Source organism: Budorcas taxicolor, chromosome 11 (genome assembly GCF_023091745.1).
Source record: "Budorcas taxicolor isolate Tak-1 chromosome 11, Takin1.1, whole genome shotgun sequence".
In the NCBI taxonomy this organism is placed as follows: Eukaryota; Metazoa; Chordata; class Mammalia; order Artiodactyla; family Bovidae; genus Budorcas; species Budorcas taxicolor.
The window spans coordinates 122,446,240-122,470,198 of NC_068920.1; the positions used below are offsets into that span (position 1 = coordinate 122,446,240).

Below are 23,959 nucleotides of genomic sequence, written 5' to 3' on the forward strand. Positions count from 1 at the left end.
CAGTACTCTTGCCTGGAAAATCCCATGGATGGAGGAGCCTGGCAGGCTTCAGTCCATGCGGTCACAAAGAGTCTGACACAACTGAGTGACTTGACTTTATTTATGAGTAGTTACGCTTCTTTCACTTAGTGCTTCCTGTATCTGTCTAGTAGTTCCTCCACCCCTTAGCAGTGGACAGAATATCGGTCTGTGGGTGTAGGTGTGTCTATATTAATGATAAAGCTGTGACATTGTTAAAATTATGAAAGTGAAAATAAACTTTTGGGGGGGGTGTTTTGATGCAGACAGCTTTACTAAACCGCCTGGAGCGAATTTTCGAAGCATGTTTTCCTTCCATATTTGTCCCTGATACTGAAGAAGAAGTTACTTCCCTGAAGCACTTGCTGGAAACAAGCACCTTGCCAATAAAAACAAGAGAGGCCTTAGCTGAAAGTGGGTAAGTAGTAGACACTTTTTAGATCTACTTGTATATTTGTTAGTTTGACTGTTCTAATTTATAAGGTTATCTAAGGTTATCTTAAACTGTTAAGGTTCTAAAACATTAACTTAAGTTTAAAAAATCATATTGTGCCTAAAGATGTAATTAAAAAATCTCTCTACCTCTCCACTTTTGAGCTGTTTTTTAAAAAAAATTTCTAAAGCACTATTCTATCCAGTCAAATTTGTATATATTATTTTTTGATTTCCTAGTATGATAGTACTCTTGCCTAGAAAATCCCATGGACAGAGGAGCCTGGTGGGCTGCAGTCCATGGGGTCGCTAAGAGTCGGACACAACCAAGCGACTTCACTTTCACTTTTCACTTTCATGCATTGGAGAAGGAAATGTCAACCCACTCCAGTGTTCTTTCCTGGAGAATCCCAGGGACGGGGGAGCCTGGTGGGCTGCCGTCTATGGGGTCGCATAGAGTCGGACACGACTGAAGTGACTTAGCAGCAGCAGCAGCAGCAGCAGTATAATAGATGAGAATTTAGATCTTACATCTGCTGTTTTCCTCCCTTCATCTTCCCAGTACACTTATGTCATAGCTTTTGGTTAAATTGTTATTTGGTATTTTCGTTATTATGATCATGTAAATAATGTTCACAGCTAAGCCACTATTTCTTTTACAGTACACTTTTTTCCTGGATTTAATGATTTCCCCTTTTTTTTTAAACTCACTAAATCTGTCCCTACCCTCGAATAGCCTGTTCATACAACCTTACTTGTGATAAGACCTATCAAACTGGCCAATCCATTTTTTCACCTGGAGTGTTCCATCTTCCAGTTCCTTCCAATCTGAAATAGATCAGTCTAGGTGTCCTATCACACGTTGTCTTGGAACTTCCCTTCAGTTAAATCCCATTTTGGTGAAGCACATCCTCTGATAGCCTCCTTGGGGGGTAGGTGGGGGTGGGTAGTGAAGAAAAGGTTCCCAGGAAGTAAAATTTTACCTTATTCTACCCCCACTTCACATTTATAATTTAGAGTCTTTCATTGCTGGTGTTTTGATGTTTTACAGTGAAATATCTTGGTGTGGGTCTTTTTTCATTCATCTGACTGAGTACTAGGCACAACCTTTCAATCAGGAAGCTTCTGTTCTTCAGCACTGAGCAGTTGTCTTACAATGCCAGCTACCTTCCCTCCAGTGCCTCTGTTTTCTTTCCGAAACTGCTATTAAATTTTAGATGTTAGAGGGTCTAGATTGACTTTCTAATTTTAATTTCAAAGTTATTCCTAGATGTTTCTCTTATATTTCATTACTCACCACCTCTGGAGGCAGTATTTTGTAATTTCATTTAAGATGAATATTATTTTTGCTTCTTGACTTTTGTTTTGGGGTGATTTCTGAGAATAAAAGGAGATAAAAAGATTGATGTTTTGCCATCTTGAAACCATTTAGATATGTTTTTTAAAAATATGCTATCTGTACAGACAGTTCATATTCTTAGACCCAAGAGATTCAGTCTAAGGAAATAACAAAATTCTACACTAACACACTGCAAAATACAGGAAGATATTCTTGCCTGACTAGCAATTGGAGCCAACAGTAAAAACAACTTAATTAAAACTGTAGGATTGTGGCTAAATAAATGATGACACATCTGTCTAATAGGACATAATAAACTATTGAAAAAGGTATGTATGTAGATAAGGAAATGCTTAAAGTCTGAAAAAAGAATACAGAATTTTTTGTATACTGTAATTGCAACTGTGTGTGAGGGGGTCAGGACTCAAGGAGAAAACATTAAATAGCTGTAGTAAGATGGTGAAGTGCTCAGTGATTTCTATCCTCCTCTTAAATGCTTTTGTTTTAAAATTAGAGAAGAATAACATACAGGCTAAATTTTTGCTTGTTTCAGATGAGTTTAATTTAGTTACTTTCCTAATGACTAAATGTTGGCTGTTGATTTCATTCAGGTAATTAGGTATATATATATTCATGTTAGACACAAGATTAATTGGAATGTATAATATTTTATAGTCACTTTAAAAGTAGAATTCATGGTGAAAGCTACTGAGTAACCCATTGTTGGTGGCTTCATTGTGTTGTGACCTTTGCAGGGAACTGCTGGATGTGTGGACCGAACTACAGGACGTCCATGATGCACATGGCTTGAGATATCAGTGGGGTGGCTCCCATAGCAACAAGAAACTTTTATGCTCCCTGGGAATAGACACCCGAAACATTGTAAGTTTATTAGTACCTTAGAAAATCCTTTAATCAACTTATGGATGTTTTTAAATTCTTTCACACCTCTGTACAAATTATGACAAACTAGTTTCTCAGAAAAATAGATACTCGTTTGTTTAAGTGTTCATTTATTTTAAATATGCCAACTTCTAAATGTAAATCTATCTAGATTTTTCTCTGAAATTTCTTATCTTTAGAAAGAGATGTTTTCGTGTTTTTGCTTAACTATGAGATGAAGGAATTGGACTAGGGTATCAAAACTATAACCCCATAAGGGCAATTTAACAATTTCTTCAGTTTTTCACTCAGTGTATATAATAAAGCGTTACAAGAGTATTTCGGAAACTGTTTCATTGTATGACAAATCATTCTCTAAATACATATTCTTTCTCTCTAACATACATATGTAGCTCTTCACGGGCAATAAGAAGCAACCTGTTATAGTGCCCATGTATGCAGCAGGATTGGTAAGTACCATGATGCTTTTGCACGTATTTATTATTGTTGCATTTATTCTGTAAAATCATCTTACATAGCATGACATGGAAAGTGTATTTTAAGATATGGTATGGGACCATTAAGAGAATAAATAAAATAATATCCTTTTTTGAGCTCATAAATCCCTTCAAGTCTTGATCTGAAGACATTTTTCTGTATTTTATCTATTATAGACACTTTTAGTACTACTAGTGTTTATAATAGTAGTATAACGGAGAAGGCGATGGCACCCCACTCCAGTACTCTTGCCTGGAAAATCCCATGGATGGAGGAGCCTGGTAGGCTGCAGTCCATGGGGTCGTTAAGGGTCAGACACAACTGAGCGACTTCACTTTCACTTTTCACTTTCACGCATTGGAGAAGGAAGTGGCAACCCACTCCAGTGTTCTTGCCTGGAGAATCCCAGGGACGGGGGAGCCGGGTGGGCTGCCATCTATGGGGTCGCACAGAGTCGGACACGACTGAAGCGACTTAGCAGCAGCAGTGTTTATAACTTTTGTAAAATTCACCTTTGGAAGTCTCTCTCTTTTAATTTGCTTTTAAAAAGAAGAAACTGAAGTATCTGAAGCCTTAGATATCATTTGTTTAAATGCATTTCTGATTATTTTTAAATAATGCAATGTTGAAGCCATGGATATATACAAAAGGTTGGAGACAGCAAATTATAACAAATGAAAATGAGTCAGGACCCATAATTGGGCCTTAGTTTTTCCATTAATGTTTTAAACATGTTAAATTTTGTTTTTTCAGATATGCCAGGTAGTCCAGGAAAACTGAGGAATTTTCATTCTGTATCTTATCAAGACTCAATCACATTTTAAAGTTTGATGTGTTGGTGGGTTTTGGCATGTCTTTGAGTTATTGGTGGATAAAAATGTCCTGTCTATTAAACTAAAAATATTTAAAAATTTTTTCACCAATAACTTGAAAATAAGGAGAAAAATACTGTGTTTAAGAAAGAAAAAAAACCCTAAGGAACACTTGGTATGGAATTTAAAATAAAAACCCTTTATGTGCATGTGAAAATGAATTTGCTGTGGAACTTGACCTTATTTTAATCTGCAAACTTCTCTATGAATAAGCTCTAATTATTGTTACTGAACTGAAATTTTGCTTTGTTTTGTTTTTATTGGTTTGTTTTGTGAGATTGGACAAAAGCTTCTTTGTTTGAGCTTTTTTTAAAAATCAATTTCTGCTCCTTTGTGAATGGTTATCTTGTATTTTCAAAACACCTTGATCATCCCTATTTTCTTTTATGTTGTAGGTAAATGTAGTCCATAATGTTTCTAACTTTTAGGTTATTTGGATCTCTTTTCTCAAGATGTAGCTTTCTAGAGATTGTTAGTGCTGTTAATTGTCACATTCTACATAGGAAGTAGGAATTTAATTTGTGGGCACTTTCATTCTGCATGTTGGGGGCAGTAACCTATTTAATGCTTCTATGTTAGACTCAGCACATTAGGCAATTTTTTACGTTTTATGAAGAGTTAAAGACTCATATCTATGCTTTTTTCCTCTCTCTTAATTACAGCCTTTTATTAGTAATGTAGTTTTACCATTTTTGTAAGCTTTTAATACCAAAGTTGTTTTAGTGATTATATCCTCTCCTCCTCCCTCTTTTTGATGCCTTACATTTAGAAGCATTCTTTTTCATATCTGGTTTATCTGATTTCAAATTTTAATGATACCTGAATTTTCTCCATAGTGCTTTACACACATGAGATGTTCAATATCTTTTTATCTCATCTGGAGGAATAGTACCTGAAGTAGTCATTTAAGTCACTGGTTCTGAGACTTTGATGTGCATTAGAATTGCTTGGAAGACTTGTTTAAAACACAGAATGCTAGTCACCACCCCCATAGTTTCTTATTCAGTGGGTCTGGGGTAGGAGAAGTTCCCAGATGATAGAGGAGCTACTGATGGGGACCGCTTTGAGAACCACTGGCTTTAGGGAGATTTCACATTAGAAAAGTTGGCTAAGACTAGTAATGGTTTACCAAACGCATGGAGTCTTTCTAGAAGGGCACACACCTTTATAATGTATATGACATTGAATCAGACCATGAATTTATTTTCACTTTTCAAGATGCTAGATTAAAGCCTTTCACGTGTACTGTTGTTAAGAACTATTGATATATATGTAAATTATTTATTTTAGCTTATGCTCAATTTTATGAAAGTAGGGGGATTCTCCTGAAAACTTTGTTTTGAGAAATGTATAGATTCCAACTATAAGATTGTTAGACTTAGCAGCTTCCCTGCCCCCCACCGCAGCCCTCCCCTCGTAAAAGGAGACTTTTATCTGGTTGATAACTGTTCAAGAGTTTGTCAAGTTATTATTCTAAAATTTGTAAAAGCTTGGGCCTTCTTTCATGCCAATAACTTGGCGTGAAAATAACACATTATTTTTAGTGTTTGGTAGAACACAGATACAAAGTGCTGATTTTTTTTTCTTCTTTGTTTCTACACCCATCTTGAATGTCTCTCTTACTGAAAGAGTGTGATAAATACGTAACATGCCTAGTGGAACATATAAGAGGTTTTCCCCTCTGAAATGACTGTGAGGCTCCCATCCTGTAGTGAGCAAGGATCAGACAACTAAATTCACGTTGTAGCATAGGGATGTCATCACACTATATGGTGTGTTTTAGAATCCACTCCCACCTCTCTAAGTACCACCATGGTGTAATGTGTATGAAGAGTGCCCTTTCCTGGAGTTTTATGTCTGAAACATCAGAACAGTATTGCATTCTCAACACATGGATGTAATACACTGTTTTGCTTGCCGCTTCCCTTCCCCCACCATTCCATGTGTTTGTGCATTTGTGTGACAGTGATAACCAGGCACTCTAAAGCAAATCCAGTTTAAATTACAAGGTCTTGTTTCAAAAAGTTTGGATTACAAAGGTATTATTATGAAATATTTCCCATTAGAGTGCTGTAAGATTTTCACTAAACAAAACTTAAGACTAGTTCCTTTTTGTCTTTAGTACTTTCCAAATGACCTGTGTGCTTTCTGCTTTCTGCTAAATTAACTTTCTTGTGAAGTTTATGGGCCAATCCTTCCCCCAACTAATAGCTAATATGCCTTTTTCAGGGTATGTTAGAGCCCACCAAGGAACCACTGAAACCACTATCTGCTGCAGAAAAAATCGCTTCCATCGGTCAGAGCACCACTATGTCACCAGAGATGAACACATGTACATCTGACCAATTCCAGGTAAAAATATCTGGATGTATATAGATACATTTATGCATGTATGTACACATATGTCCACATACATTGTTGTTTTCCTTAATATATAACTTTTCATTTAAAAAATATTTTTAAATTTTAGTTTCATGATAGATGTGATTTCAGTTCTTATTGACATCCTTTGAAATACAATGAGAAAATTCTCTTTAATTTTAAAAAATAGAAAAGACAGTTTGAGAACTGTCTGATTATGGGTAAGTCCTTTAAACCTATCTAGGCCTTAGTCTTTTTACCTGTAAAATAAAAACTTTGAAGCAAGCAAAAAATCACTTACAACTGGTACATTTTATGATCTATTACTGACACATAAATCTGGTAAGTGCTGGATTTTCAAAAAAAAGAAAACATTGCATTATACCAGCTCTTCAAGTCTGCCATTATGTGTTTTTCCTGAAGCTTGCAAAAATTTTATAAAGTTATAAAATTTAGGTGTGTTATTATATCAATAACTGTTGTTTTAAGAGTTTGAATAAAGCTGTTAAGTTGAAAATGATACAGCCTTTAACAAAATATTGTATAGATTAAGAAAAAAAGAAGGCTCTCTTACCCTTCTTACCCTTTACTTCTTTGGCACATTTAAGCACAAATCATATTTCAGTCCAATATATTTAATATTAAAGCCCTTCCTCTCACTTTTTTCCTGGGAGAACATAGCTTACTTGGTTTGCTTACTTTTTTGACATCAAGTTAGCAACTGACTCAGTGCAGGTTAAAATTGTTTTTTAAAATATTAGTATTCTTAATGAACATTACCATTTCTAAAATATATTCTTGCTGTGTTTGTCATTTCTTAACCGTAAATATCATCACTAATTATGTCTTAACACAAAAATGCATGTTTGGACACCCTTTCCCAAGATGTGTTCCACTGAACACTAATCCCCAGAATTGCTTCACTAAAGAACGGTTCCAAAGTGAGATCGGAAAATGTTTCGTATCAAACCCTAAACAGCCTTTGAAGGTTCACAACGCATATATTAAGGACTGAAAAATCCTGCAGTGAATAATGTTATTTAATTTTATTTCATTTCTCAAATTTACTTGGCCATAGAACCCTTTTCTGTAGGGATCAAGGAAGAAGAGTTTATAACACCTGTAGAACTAGTATTTTGAAGAACATACTTTAGCAAATGATTTTGTAAAGCAGGGTCCTGCCTTTTCAGGTGTGTTTCAAGAAACATGTAATATTACTGCTGTGTACCACTGTGGTTTATACTTGAGCTTAGCTTCAACGTCGCTCAAACCAGTTTATTACTATCACTGAATTCGTGGGCATGGAGACCTAATGCATAAAATGCCTGGCCTTATTGATTGGGCAACAGGCAAGGTGCCTTGGGCAAAATGTCTCAGTAGCCTGAATCTGTCCTTGGCTCTCTTCCTTTCATTGGCTATATATTGCCCTCTGGCTATCAGCTATTCTCACAAGCCTGCCATGTCTGTGCAGATTCCAGAATTATAGCACATTCTCGCTTCTGCCTCAGTCAGCATTCTTATTCCTACAGTGCTAGGTGTTAGGAAAATAATTTGACTAACTGCCCGGTATGTTTTCTGGAAATGGAGCTGTTCTTAATTTGAGCCATTTGTTGTTATTTTTCCTTGCCTCTTCTCCTCCATCCAACCATTTCCATGTATTACAACCCCATAAGCTATTGCTTATTTTATTAGTTAGCTGTCACCTGTCACTTTTGCCTAGTCATACCTCCATATAATTTAATTATAGACTTGATTAAAAGTCTAGATAACCTAATAAAAAGCATGTGTGTTAATTTAATGGAAGATTTTTAGTAGAAATCAACGTGTATTAATTTGATGGCGATTAGTTGCAGCTCCACAAGGATTCAGCTGCTGCCATCTCTATACATACATACAGACCTCTATGTACTTGTACTCAAAGGACTGTCTCCCTAGTTATAAGCAAGTATGGGAATTTTCAGTGTCACTGAAGCATATCTAACTTTTTTGCTGGAAGATGGAACTTGGTCTCTTGCTATTTATATTTTTTAAAAGCTCTTTTTAATCAAGTACTTCCTTTTATTCTGTTTCATGTACACATTTCCCTTTTTTAAAAATACACATCTATTGAATTAACAAGTTTATTCTATACTTTTTATGGTATTTTGTGATGCTCATTGGCTTTAGTTTTTAGGCTTTGGAAAACCAATGAAAACAGTATTTCCCAATGGAAGTTCAAAGTTATTTCTGAATTGACTTGAGCCTATGTAGGTCTGCTTTCTAACATTCAAACTGAAGATTTCAGCATGCATATCAATTTTGTGCTGAGATGCCTGACCTCCATCACTAAATTACATGCTCTTTGCTTGGCTCCATACTTTTGATTAAGGTTAACATACTCAGCAAACATCTGAAATACATTCTAAAGGTTCTCCATATAAAGTGTATTTCTTACCACTCTTCCTAAGCATACAGTGTATTTATTATTTTTCACATAACATTTTGGCTATTCAGTCTTCCTCCTAATGATAATTTTCGGGTGAAACAACCATAAACATTAGTGCTAGAAGCTTAGCAAAATGTGTCAGCAAAAACCTGTTCATACCTGAATTTTTTTCCCCAAAAAAGCATGTGGCAAACCTTCCTTCTATGTTTTGGCATCCTGGAACAGTGACTTTCAAACTTAGCATAGTGGCATAATTCTCGTTATGACTGCATGCTTTTTGATCTGTCTTTTCTATTTCAGTTTGGTAGCCACTAAATTTCTGTCTTTTATTTCAAATGAGTGTGTACTCATCAGTCTTTTTGCCATTACATCTCTTGTTTAGACATTCAGTATTTTACTGATATCTGTTAATGTGGGTTTTTTTTAAAAAGATAATTTTACCTGGGGGAAAAAAGACAGTTTACAGATAAAAAGCATGTAGTGATACTTTTTGTTGTTGTTGACATCTTTTTTCACTGAATTTCAAGGTCACACCAATCACAGTGCCATACTGATTCCCTCTTAGTAAGGTTAGGATGTTAACCATACTTTATTCACTGCCAAGTGGAGTCAGCTCTCTGGCTAGCAGTTATCCAGCTGGTTACCACCAGCAAATTTCATCTCTTAGGCTGCTTTATGTTGCTATTTCAGTTGTGAATCAGAATTTTAGAGTTAGAAGAAAGAAAAAAATGACAGTCTAGCTCTGTACTCTCGTTTTACAATTAGAAAACATATTTGGAAAGACTAAGTAATTTACCTAAAATCACGTCAGTGCTGTACATAGGACTAGAACCAAAGTCTCCTGTCTCTAGCCTTTTCTTCCCCCTCTTTTTATTATGAACTTGTCTGCTTTCGTCTCTGCAGTAATCATTCATGCCACATAAAGTTGTTTTTAAATGTTTCATTCTAGTGCTTTCTCTTTGAGTTGCCTGCTTGTCAGTGCCACTAGTTAACCTGTAATTATTTAGGTATCTGTTTTTCATCTGTCTCAATTCCACTAAATTTTGATTCATAATTTAGTACCTCTTTATTATAATATTGGTTATATCTTCAAAATGCCATACATGTCTGTGAAAAGTAAGATTCCAAAAAATCATTGAAATATTTTAAAACATCCAGGTTCTTGACATCGTTTAGATAAAACATGTTAATGAAAGAGCTTTGCTTCACTTTACCCAGCAATTTTGTTATTACATAAATCTGAGTTTTGTCCATCTAGTCAGTATTGAATAGTTCTAAAGGTTTTCCTGATTGAGAAGTAGAATAAGTTGAATCTGTTGGAATACCTAGAGCTTTTTGTTTGTTTTTGAGCTCAGCCAAAGAAGATCTTTTATAACTGTTATTTATCAGTCTTGCAGGTAGGTTATGAACTAGATTTTCACCAGGATTTTTAAAACTTTTATTTGAAACAATTACAGATTACAGGAAGTTGCAAAGATCATACAGAAGAGGTGCCTTGTATCTTCACCAGTTTTCCCCACAATCACATTTTACATAATTATAGAATAATATCAAAACTGAGAATATGACATTTGCTCGATATGTGTGTGTGGTTCTGTGCTATTTTTTCATGTGACCACCACCACAGTCAAGATACAGCATTCTTCCGTCTCCCTCACCAGCCCCCCATTCCACCTCTCTCTCATCCTGGCTGCCACTATCACCAGTATTTTATTTTGTTTATATCTCCAGGCCTGACTTGATATGGGGGAGACCAAATGCTTATAGTAACATGCCCATCATTGGTTATCAAAGCAATTGTATTCTAATACCATGGGGTTAGTCTGTCATAATTAGCCAATTCACGTTCCTTTCCTACAGGGAACAGTGTCTTTGTCTACAGAGAAAAAATGATTATAAAGTTTTAATAAGTGCCTACCTTACAGTGAGCAAAACAAAAAAAGATGATAACATATTGATAGTAAGAGTCTAGTAAAAGGTTATTTCAATAAGTGTTGCCAATACCAGCCCCAAAATAAGAGAAGAAAATGCTTTTTTTTTTCCCCTGTCAGGAATATTCTTAAAGCGTGGATCATTTTTTTTAATGTTTTGTACTACTTTCCATCTTATATTTATCATTTGCTTATTTTATCTTTATGTGTTTGGCAGTTAACAGAGTTTTTAAACATAGAATATTCAAATAAGTTCTGAGTATACTTTTCAGTACATTATTTTAAAAATTAAATTCTAATACTGATTATAAGTAATTTCTAAATTAGAGGTTATAAGTCTTTTTAAAAAATTTGTATATATATAAGGAAACCAAATAAACTAACATCCATGTTTATGCAGCTAGTTACTTAGTCCTTAATAACCCAGCTTGCCTCCAATTCAGTATGCTGCCTTCTCTGTTGCCTTGTATTATCTATTAAGAAATTGTATGTGGCTAATCATTTAAAATAAAATAGATCACTCTTTAGTGAAAACAGATCAGTGAGGTTTTCAAGCCAGTAGTTTAAATTATGATTGGAGAATAGATTGAAATCTTGATATAGAATTAGTCTATAAACTTCTGTTTGAAAACTTAAGATAATTCCATTTCTCAGATACACCATTTTTTAATGGTGTATCTGAGTACGGTCAGATACACAGTACAGTCAACAAGCTGTACTGCTTATAAATTTTGCAATTTCAGTGTATGTTAATATTTGTAGATAACCTTCTGAAATTGTAAATTATCCCAACTTTGTCTTTAGGTATTTTATTGCCTAATGATCTTGCTATAATAGTGTTTTGTTCTGTTTTTAAGGATTCTTTATGTTGCTACAACCTATACTGATTAATTTTGATTTTTTGGTTTTCAACTCTAGGAGTCTCTACCACCCGTCCAGTTTGACTGGAGTAGCAGTGGCCTTACTAACCCTTTAGATGGTACGTCTCTCCGTAGAGCCTCTAGCGCCAGAGCTAGAGTTAAGAAAGCTACAAAGTTCAGACAGACTTCTCTCTGCTGATTTCCATTTTTGTTTGAACATAACTTCTTATCTTTGGAAATTCAGGCTTTCTTTCTGAATAGTAATTGCTCAAGAAACCAGCCGTTACTATTATTAACATTATTAATGTCCATATATAAGTAGTAGTAACCAGATAAAATTTGAGTTTCTTTTTATCTTAAGTCAAAGATAAGCTTCTTTATTTCTCACAAATATCTAGGTAGTTTAAATAACATTTTAGGTGGACCAATTTATTTGAATTTTTTTTCTGTAGTTTTAGTTTATGGAATTTTCTTGGATGCCAAGTCTTGTGTCTAGAGGCTGCTTTAAAGCACAAAGCACAATTATTTAACCAAAAACAATGTGCAAATAGATGCATATTTATTGACTCAAAGTAGTTTTCAGACTTAATCATATTTTATAGAGCACTTGTATGCAAATGAAAAATGAATGATTTTCATGCTCCTTTTCTAAAACTTTGCTCAAAATACTAGTAGGTAGTTCCAGAAATAATTGGTTTCTCCTGTGGCTTTAAAAGAAAATCCTGAGAAAGGATTAACTTATTCTAATAAGGTGGGGTCTTTTAATAACACAAAATACTAGGTTTCCTGTGTGTTGATATCACAAGTTTTAATCGGACTCTAAAGTAGAATTATTCTTAGTCCTTATACTTCGTAAGTTGTTTGAGCCATGGTCTGAAACACCTGTTACTCCGATCAGCTCTGCCTTAGAGTAGGGGATCCTAGGGTATCTGGAAAGCATCCAATTGAATAACAGCACTGAAGGAAAGCCTGGATGCACCTTTTGCTGTTGTCTGGTGTCCTATTCAGTCAAATCATCGTGCTTTTTATTAACAACTTCTTTAAAAATGTATACTATTTCTGATTACTGTTTCAGAGTTAAAGGGGAACAGTACAGCTTGTGGTTGCACATCAGGGTAGGGCAGTTATGACATTTCTATTACCTTATTTTATTTTAAACTAAGTTAATGTATTGGTGTGTGTCCTGAAACCGACAACTTTGTCACTTTTAAAATCATTCATTAGAAACCAACACTACTAACATAAAAGATTGATTTGGGCATATACAGTGATTTAATGTTGGGTTGAGATTAAAGTATTGTTTCCCTTTAACGGGTACACTTTCCCCCTTGGTCTTTCTGGTATGGCTTCAAGTTTCGATTGAAAGAACTGAACTCCTAACTAAAACCTTACTAAGTGTTAAATTATTTACATTGTACATGAGAAAATGTACATTGAATTAAACTGTTACTTTAGAAATGTCCTTAGCAATGAAAAACTAATACTGTACACATTGTTTTAATGTTGATTTTAAAATGTGTAATGACTACTAATTATAACCTGCATGTTCAAGTGTGTGTCTTACCCCTTTTTACACATAACCCCTCCTCCCTTGGCTTACCTTCTGTGTGGCTGCCTACCAACACGGTCACTGAATTTCAAGCTAGTGGAGGTTCCACTCTTCTGAACCTTGATTTCTTTGGGCCCGTGGATGACAGTAGCTCTAGCAGCAGCACCACAATCCCAGGTCAGCAGAGTGTTAAAACCACAATTCTAGTATATTTACTAAAAGCATGACCACATCACTTGACTTTCCTATAAACAAGGAAACAAATAGATTGTATTCTCTGTAATGTCTTTCTAATACTTTTCTTTCATCTATCTACTGTTATTTTCTAGTATCTGACTATAACAAGTGACTTATATGAGAAATGTATTTTAAGGAAAGATTTGTTAGAATGTAATAGTCAGAGCTGAAAGTAGTTTCTAGATATAAAACAGCCCTAATGTCTTTTACACAGTTAAAGGCAGGGTGGTTTTTTTTTCCCTGTAAATAGAAAATGTGATCTTTTATATGCTTATTTTTTAAAGCATATTCTACAAAGCCATTTGAAAAAATACAAATTTAGATATATAAGAATATTTTAGTACACAGTGACATTATAGTGTCTGTGATAATAGAACCTTTACAGATTCTAGCATTCAATTAGTATTTATTAATGCTGCTAAATGTATAATTAGGTTCCAAAATGTTGGAGTCTAGCACTCAGTTATATAGTCCCACATAGAATTATTACTGTTTTTATGTAGCTCTTGAATAGAAAGCTTACTGTTAGTTTTCCATGGAGGGGAAAAAAAAAATGTTAAGGGTGATAGTAGAAAATAATTGCTGTGAGATACTAAAAGCTAGAAATTAAAACTTATTGGAGTGCCTGTTAATGTTCAGCCTGGCAAAAGTTCAGTTCATTGACCCAAGGACTAATGTACTTTGTCATTTTCTAACTGAATAAAAAATTAAAATATAATGGCATTTTTATGTTTATATTTTATTTAATATGATTTTAATGACTCTCTGTCATCCCTACTTGTGCTCTGGTAGTCACACCTTTTGATCACCAGACAGCTGTTACAGTGCCCTGTAGATGGTGATGCCCAGAATGCCTAGTGAGGGTCCCTCTCAGTCCTTACTAGGATCAGGTAGATAGCCAGCCTGGTTCCTGAGAATTTGCTGGTTTTGTTCTATTCAACTAGATAACCCTGCCACCCACTTCTAGCAGTTCAGGAGCTATAATGGGAAATGGGGGAGGCTAAGAGAACAATCAGCTAAGGGTGAGGCTGGGACCCAGGATGCCCATCTCCAAGTCTGGTTATGGAAATATGATTGTATTATAAGGATGTTCCAAGGCTGTTTTGTAGAATGACTGGATTCCTCTAATCTAATCCCCTGGTTATCATTTTCATTGTTTCCAAGATTTTATAAGCATATAAGAAACTAATCTGTGTCTGGTTTTAACTTCAATATGGTATTTCACTATTTAAATTACATCTAAATACATATGAGCTGTGGAATGACCTGGATGAGTAGTTTTTAATACTTAATGGGGGGGGTAGGGGAACCAAAAAACTTGTGTATCAGTTTCCTTATTACTATAATCCCAAGAATGAAGTCAGTTCAATTCAGTCACTCAGTCGTGTCCAACTCTTTGCAACCCCATGAACCGCAGCACACCAGGCCTCCCTGTCCATCACCAACCAAACTCCTATTTTTAATTTGCTCTCAGCTTTGTTTTGTCATGAACTGTATGATAACTTAAATGAGGTCACTATTTTTGGATGCCTAAAAACCTGGTTTAAATTTAACTTTTGGTTACATTTCAAACTCAGTTAAAAATCATCCATAAGAGCACAAATAATCTGACCAAATAAAGAAGTACAGAAATGACTTGATAACCAGGTTCAGTATACATACACAGCTTGGAGAAGAGCAAGCAGTTTCCGAGGTTTAGAGCTATAATGGAAATGAAATTAGCATGGTCGATTGCGATCCTTTCTTCCGAACCTCTTAAATATTTTTGTTCATCAATATGCTCTAGGCCTCTGTGTAAACCTGATTACTATAAATATGCTTTGACTTGTTTTATTGCTACTGGGTTTTGTTAAAACTTCCATCAAGCTGTAGGTGTAAACACTTTCCTGAGTATTCCATTTCACCACTTGCTTGCACTTTTTCTGACTTGTTTCTGGGAAAGTCATTTTGTCTTAGCTTGCAGTTATTTATTTTGTGTTTGAGACTTAGGAGGTTGGCATAGAACTTGGTTGGCTAGCTTTATTTCTGTAACTGAACTATGCCTCATTAAGGTTCTGTTTTAAAAAAAAGAATCTTTTCCATTAAAAAAATTTACTCTCCAGTTTTTTGTGTAGTTATCTTGTTTTTGAAAAATATAAAATACAGCCCTAGTACTTTTTTCAGTGATAATGGTTTTGGAGGGCTGGGGGAGGTTGATTCGCGTTTTGTTTTGCTGTTTTTTTTTCAATCTCCCACTTTCCTGTTTGACAGCCAAGTGGCCAGTATTTTACAAACCCAACTAAATTTTCACTAGCACTTTCCTGTTGCCAGTCAGATTGCAGTTGTTTATTCTGCATTATGCATTCACCATCTACCTAAATTTTGTGGTTACTTGGAATAGAACCTTTCACAGTAGAGGAAGGAGGTGCTTTGGGTTCATCTGGTCCTGCTTTACAAGCATCTATAAATTTTTGCATTTTAGCTGCATATTTATACTTATTATAGAAATACAGAGAAAGGGGGTTTTAAATTATATTTTGAAACTGTACCTTAATGAACTGTTAAGAACTTGGGAGAGTCAACATTTTCTATAGCCTTCCTCCCTTGTTGGACATGGTAACTGTGAAAGCCGCTTTTGCTAGTATAATTTCTGTAAACATCTGAGATCTGTTTATATCTGCTAGTTAGCTACAAAGTTGGTTCATAGAAAGCAGTTCCTGATTTTCTTCTTAACCTTGAAATACCCTAAAAGGAGAAAACTTGTGAGCATCATTATATGACTCTTTTATATATAATTTTATCTGCTGATCTTAAGACTTTTTAAAGAAATAATAAGTAGAGATTGATGAAACTATAGGACATTTGTACTTAAAATCTGCTTTTCTATTCAAAACTACTGAATTTGCTGAAACCAAAGAAAGGGTAGAATTTAAAAATTTGTGTCTGATTGTCTTTATTTTCCTAAGCTTAGCATGAGTTGAAAATACTTGGTACTTGTTTTTTTGTAGTCATCATATTTTACATAAAGTAATATTCACGGAAGTTTTAAAATATGTATGTGTATTTTAAGGAAGTTGGATGGGAAGGATTTTACTAGACTTTTACAATAAACCTAATCCTAGTGATCTCAGCTTCATTTTGAATTTTTCCAAGAAGATATTTGAACTGTTAGCCACTAGATTCAGCTGTGAATGATTTTCATTTTGTTCAAAAGTAGCGCTTTTATTCACTTTTTCTGAAAATATTTTACCTCCCTTCTTCTTACCTAAAGAAGAACATTGTGGTATATAACTTTTCTTTAGTAATAATTTAATTCTTTGGATAATATTTCATGTCCTCAGATAGTCAAAATGTATTTAAATTAACCAAATCATTTAGTGTATGTGGGACTTTACATTAACTTCCAAATTTGGGGGGATGAGTGAAAATATGGAGGAAAAATGGTCATGGAGATAAGGGAAAATGGAAGTTCGAAAACTGAGGTTAAATCAGTCCATTTAAAAATTGAGGTGTCATATTGTATAACAAATCATTGTGCATTCTATTTGTAAAACATAGTTAACTTTTGCATCACAGACTAATCCAGTATTTAGGGAGTTTCCTATAGCAGACAGTTTTTTTAAGAAGTATTTGAATGATATCTGCTACATAAATGTTAGATTAATTAACGCTGTATTTATACCAAAGTGGAATTTTAAAAGTATTTTCCTACTTTATAAAAACTCTGAAAAGTGGAATTTATAATTTAAAAAATAAATACAGTGTTAGTGTTCCAAAGATGTGTTGTACTTAAAAAAAGACTCAGATGTTTACAGAATAATTGCCTTTTGCATCTTGGATTGTGGCTAATTGAGTAAGCCATTGCAGCGCACCATCACTGACTATCATTTTATACTATAAGGTGTGGATCCAGAGTTGTATGAATTAACAACTTCTAAGCTGGAAATCTCCACCTCAAGCCTCAAAGTGACTGATGCATTTGCAAGACTCATGTCCACAGTAGAGAAGACAAGCACATCTACCAGGTAAAAGCTAGTGTTCATTATACCCTAATTTTGAATTCTGTGTTTGAACAAAGTAGCCCAGATGGGAAAGCATATAAGTTGGTAGTATTTCAATATATTGTATTAAAATTCACTTTACATTTATATAAATGCAATGGATGCCCAATTCTAGAAAATAGTATCAAGTTATGTTTAATTATGAATTTACTAGAGCAGAGCTGTTTCATGAGAGACGGGAAAGGGCTGACAGATGTGGTCTTTTTCTCTTTCCCTATACCTGTACCCAACTTCGTAACAAAAGAAGAGTCTGATTAAAGAATGGAGATCATAAAACCTCTGCAGAACTCTCCCCCTTTTCTTTCCTAACTACTGAGGTGATCATCTCTGGGGTCCCAGTTTGATAATCCCAAAGTCATGTAAGCTAATCCTTTCACCTCCAGGCTAAGAGAGAAGGGCACAGCCATTGTTTTGTTTTCGGAATATTTGCTGAAGTGTTGCACCTTTGATTTAGGTCCTGAAGCCTTGTTTTTTAACAAGCCTTCTGGGATCCCCTTAGGTTCATGACCTTTAGAAAAGCAGTTTTCTCAGATACCAGGAATCTCATGTGGGCTTATGTGTAGGATTCAAAAAACCTTTAGTTTTACATAATTAAGGTCTGGAATAACCCACTGCTTTGACATGTTAGCCATAAAATAAGGCAGTTTCTAATAAGAAGGTAATCATTATAAAGGAATGGTTATGAAGGTAATCTCTACTGCAAGAGCAAATACCAGTGTTGATTGGGATACCAACTCTGCTGTCCCAAATCTGTAATTCATCAACATTTTAAAATAAAAATATTGAGACCCTTCTTGCAGTCCAGTAGTTAAGACTTCACGCTTCCAAGGTGGGGGTACGGGTTCAGTCCCTGTTTGAGGAGTTAAGATCCCACATGCTGCATGGTGTAGCCAAAGAAAAAAAAAAGTGGAAATATTTACCTTTGCCCAGTTAGGCAGAGATGTTACAGTGCTTTCTCCTGGCTTTCTCCTGGCTAAATACATTCCATTCACATGTCAAATTCCAATTTATCTTTTAAATCAATTCTTCTGTAGAAAAACATCCATTTAAAAACTTAACTTTCTTCTTTGTGAATAATAAATGCTTACCTGTCTTAAAACTTTGGCTTGAATTTTCACATGGCCTTTTAAACTGTATCGTGTGCTGAAGTTTCCATTCAGTCGCTATTATTAATACACTTAATGTTCATAATTAAGAAAATCCATTAGTATATGTTTTGTAAGCAAGGCTGCCCTGAACTCTTCCCAGGAATGGGTTTGTAGTCTGCTCATTCTTGCTTAGCCACAGATTCTCTCCCTCGTTCTTGTCGCCCATTTCTTTGTGATAATATTACCTGGCACAGTTAAGCCTCCTATCAAGCTAGTGTGGATTTTTTGCTTGCTTTCTAATTTTTTCTCTTTCCAAATAAATTGTATTTTCAACTTAATGTTCTTCTTATGCAAATTTCTCATCCATTTTTTTCTATATATGTTAACTAGAGGCTAGTGACTTTAAAAACAAGCAAACAAGTGATGCTCTTTTTATCATTTGGGCTTTCTCCTGCTGCTGCTTGTGCAGCCTTTTCTAAGGGCAGTCCTGGTGTTTCCTCACCTTTTTCCTCTGCAGTCTCACTGAGTGAACTGTAGTAATGTTGAAAGTCTCTGTGGTGAGAATTCATTGTTTGTGCCATTAGGAGGAGCTCTAAGCCACATAGTTAACTTGCTTGCTCTCCTAACTTCAACTCACCCTTGAAACATTCTGTACACTAAGGCACTCTTCCAACTTAAATAACTTGAAGTTATTTCCATTTTTTTCTCTTATTCTGTACTGTTACGAGATGAACTGAAACTATAGTGTGCATCTGGGGGTTAGTGTCGTAACTGTCCAGCTTCACATTTAAAACACAATAAATTGAAAGGAAAACAAGTTGCCACCTTTGAATTTTCTGTTTTGAGGAATTAACTATTTGAAAATGGTGAGAAGTGCAGATATTCACAGGTCTTATAATTAGAAGGTAATACTGTAAAATGTCCCCATGAGTGAATCTCAGAGGGAAGAGAGAGAGTGGTGACATAGTTTCAACAGAACTTTTTAAGTGTCTTTGTTATTTTTATGTTTTGTTTCATTTTTTGTTTTTGATTTAAAAAAAAATTGAAGTGTATACCCCAGCAAAATCTTGGCTTTTGTCAGTACACAGAAGACACAGTGAAAAAGCATTGAGGAACTGTAGTGTGAGGAAGGGTTAAGAAACAGTGGTCTAGGTAGAGGAAATTTGCCATATAGCAAACAACATTCCATACTCTTTTCCAAATGCCTTTGCATATGTAAGAGAAAATACATGTGCTCTTCTCTTTCTAAACATAAGTTGTGAAAGTGACTGACTTTTTAAAGAAATGCAAGTTCTGTTTTAAAATAGTTCCATCTTCTAGCTTACCTTTTCTAATACAGAGAAAAATTACTTCCTAATCTTAATCAGTGTGTAGCAGCTAGTTAATAGCCACAGACTTTTAGCTGAAGCTTACATAAGCCAAAGGACTAGTTGCCAAAAAGCATACTTTTTTTTTTAACCTTTTAATTGACATATATTCACATACCAGGAAATTCACCCTTCTCAAGTATACGATTCAGTAGCTTTTAGTGTATTTGCAAGGTTGTGCGACCATTGTTGTTGCTGAGTTGCTCAGTCGTGTCCAGCTCTTTGCAACCCCATGAACTGCACATGCCAGGCTTTCCTGTCCTTCACCATCTCGCAGAGTTTGCTTAAACTCGTGTCCGTTGAGTCGGTAATGCCATCCAACCATCCCGTCCTCTGTCATCCCCTTCTCCCAACTTCAGTCTTTCCCAGCATCAAGGTCTTTTCCAGTGAGTCGACTCTTCACATTAGGTGGCCAAAGTATTGGAGCTTTAGCCTCAGCATCAGTCCCTCCAGTGAATATTCAGGATTGATTTCCTTTAGGATTGACTGGTTTGATATCCTTGTATGTAGTCCAGGGGACTCTCCAGTGCCATAGTTCAAAAGCATCAATTCTTCAGTGCTCAGCCTTCTTTATGGTCCAACTCTCACATCCATACATGACTCCTGGAAAAACCATAGCTTTGACTAGACGGACTGTCGGCAAAGTAATATCTCTGGTTTTTAATACGTTGTCTAGGTTTGTCATAGCTTTTCTTCCAAAGAGCAAGCGTCTTTTAATTTCATGGCTCCAGTCACCATCTGCAGTGATTTTGGAGCCCAAGAAAATAAAGTCTGTCACTGTGCAGCCATCTTACCACCATCTAATTCCAGAACATTTGTATCATTCCTAAAAGAAACCCCATACCCATTAGCAGTCACTCCCTATATTCTACTTTTTCTAGCTCCTGGCAGCATTAATCTGCCTTCTATGTCTATGGATTTTCATATTCTGGTTATTTCATACTAATGGAATAATACATTATATAGCCTTTTGTGTCTGACTTCTTTCACTTAGCATAATATTTTCAAGCTAGCCATATCATTGCATATTTTGGTACTTTCCATTCCATTTTATGGCTGCCTAGTATACCATTGTATGGCTGTACCACGTTTTGCTTATCCATTAATCAATTAATGTACATTTGAGTTGTGTTCACTTTTTGACTGTTATAACTAGTGCTGCCATGAACATTCATGTACAAGTTTTTGTATGGACAAATGCTTTCAGTTTTCTTGTGGGTGGAACTGCAGTGTTACATGGTTATGCTACACTTAATGTTTTGAAGAACTACCAAACTGTTTTCCAAAGTGGTGGCCCCATTTTACATTCCCACTAATAATGTTTGAGAGTTTCAATGTCTCTACATTCTCACAAGGCTTGTTATTGTCCGACTTTTTGGTTATAACCATCCCAATGGGTATGAAGTGACATCTCATTGTCATTTTGATTCACATTTCCCTGATGGCCAGTGAAATTGAGCATTTTTTCAGGTGCTTATTGAATAGTTGCATCTCTTCTTTAAGGAAATTTTTGTTGTTGTAAGAATTCTTCTGGATACTTGACCTTTATCAGATATGATTTGCAAATGTTTTATCTCATTCTGTAGGCTGTTTTTTCACTTCCTTGGTTTTTGTCCTGTGAAACACAGAAGTTTCTTAATTTGATGAAGTTCTGTATATATATTTATATGCATACATATATGTGTATTTCATTGCTTGTACCTTAGATGCCATATCTAAGAAATCATTGCCTACTTCAAGGTCAGGAAGTGTTGTGCTAACTCTTCTCGTAAGTGTTTCATAATTTTAACTCCTACATTTAGTTCTTTGATCCATTTTGAATTAATTTTTGAATATGATGTAAGGTAGGGATCCAAGTTCATTCTTTTGCACATGGATATGTAGTTCTACCAGCGATAGTTGTGGAAAAGACAGATCTTTCCCAGTTTCTCTCTTGAAAATCAGTGTAACCATAATTGTATGGGTTTATTTCTAGACCCTTAATTGTATTGCATTGGCCAAAAGGATAAATCTTAACTTGGGAGAGTATAAATCAAAAATAGGTCATTGCCTTTGCCTCTTGGGGAAAGGCCATGATGTAACATTTTATTTTCAAATTCTCAAGCATTTTCTTCTTTCTTATATTGTAAGAAAACTAGAGCACATCAATTCCTTAGTGACTACAAATAAATGCACAAAATATGTAAACTATGTAAACTTTCACTTATTTTTAAATCCAACTTCAGCTAGCCTTCAAGTAGTGCCTCTGAAAGAAGGCAGTTGGTAGAAACTCTAGAATAATCTTTACCAACCATTCCTTGGGTGAAAACTTCTTTGCTCTCCTTCCCCACACCCCAACTGCACTCCACAAATGAGAAGGTGCATTTAGGTGTGATTTTACTTGTTACTGTTTTTAATAACTTTTTATCTTTACAAAAGCAGTAAGCATAGAAAGAAAATACAGACAAAATGTTTTTAATTAAAGTATCACATTCTCACCAGTCATATCACTATAACTCCCTAGTTCAGTTCTTTCAGATCTTTATTTTTGCAAATATACACATATAGTTGTTGTTTTAACCAAAAATGAGATTTTATAGTCTATACAAATTGAGCCTACTCTTGCAGTCAGTGGTCTCCATCGATTTCAGTAAATTTTCATTTCATGTAACACTCAGGCTGTATGTATTCAAATTCCCAACAGTATCCTTTCTCTCTGCTTTCTCCAGATCAATATCTAGTCTAGGACTTCTGACCTAGTGTATCTACCCCCATCCCTTCTGTTGGCTTCTCAGTGTAACAACACTCACTGGTTGAAAAGGTCACTCCATGTGTCCTACAGAATGTCCCAACCTCTGGATTTGTCCATTTGCTTCCTTCAAGTAGTTTTCAAACGTTTCTCAATTTCCCTTATTTCCTATCAACTGGATATTCTATCTAGAGGTTTGAGGAATTCCGGTAAACATTTTGGCTGGAAGACCTCACAGGTGCTATGTCACATCAGAAGACACAATGTCATTTTGACCCTACCGTGAGTGACTCTGAGACCGACTGCTGGTGAGAGTCTGCCCTTTCCCATGGGGCTTTCTAGCTGTTCACTCTGAGACGAAAAAGTGCACCGGCCTCTCTGGTTTTATTTTGGAATAATGCAGATAGTCAGTTTCCCATCCACTTCATAGTTTTTCTGTGATTTAAGTGCTATTAAAAATGTAGATTTTAATCAGAAAAATTTTGGAGTGTTACTCTGTTCTTCTGAGAAACCCTAGAACTGAGATTGATCTGCTGATGGTTTCAGTGTGCCTGAAGCTGAACTTCATATTGGAGGACTTCAGTCCTAAAAGTCTGATGTTTAGTTTTTTCAGTTGTTCTGTAAAATATTTTTATTTCAGCCTGAACTCAAATGTGATTACAACAGAAAAGTGCAGGTATTAAATAAAGGCCTGCATCTATCTTTCCTTTCTTGTTTCATCTCCTGACTTCCTTCACCACATCCTAAAGTGAAGTCACTCAGTCGTGTCCGACTCTTCGAAACCCCATGGACTGTAGCCTACCAGGCTCCTCTGTCCATGGGATTTTCCAGGCAAGAGTACTGGAGTGGGTTGCAATTTCCTTCTCCAGGGTATCTTCCCAACCCAGGGATCAAACCCTGGCCTCCCGCATTGTAGGCAGATGCTTTACCGTCTGAGCCACCAAGGAAGAGGACAAAGAAAAATTTTAGATGGAAGAAATAACTTCTGTTGCACCTAGTAGAGTACCATAAAGAAAATTGAGCCTTGTAGAGTCAACAATTTTAAATGAACTTTGATCTAAAATTAATATCATTATGACTGCAGCTATTCTTTCAGTGTATTTAACGTCCTAGAAAAAATAAAGGTTGAATTACAGTCCTGTGCTCAATGTGAGCCACAGTTGAGACTCGGTTGGCATTTTCTGTAGCTCACTGAAGCACCCAGGTCAGCAGGAGCTCTTCCTCTCTGTCCTGGGTCCCACACCGCTCATTTCTTATACTAGGGGCATTTCATCTACAGGACCCATCAGATTTCGAGACTCCCGTCTCCCTGAGTCCTTCCTGCCTGGGTGC

General features: G+C 35.5%; 1 protein-coding gene across 1 annotated transcript in view; it reads left to right on the forward strand.

The window, feature by feature from the left end:
• The window catches only part of AFTPH (aftiphilin), a 69,813-nt gene that overhangs the window by 44,030 nt on the left and 1,824 nt on the right, over positions 1-23,959 (forward strand). The window contains exons 3-8 of the mRNA XM_052647801.1: positions 285-436; positions 2,545-2,671; positions 3,085-3,141; positions 6,271-6,393; positions 11,677-11,737; positions 17,285-17,408. Coding sequence (XP_052503761.1) covers positions 285-436; positions 2,545-2,671; positions 3,085-3,141; positions 6,271-6,393; positions 11,677-11,737; positions 17,285-17,408 — 644 coding nt within the window. The remainder of the gene's footprint in view (positions 1-284; positions 437-2,544; positions 2,672-3,084; positions 3,142-6,270; positions 6,394-11,676; positions 11,738-17,284; positions 17,409-23,959) is intronic.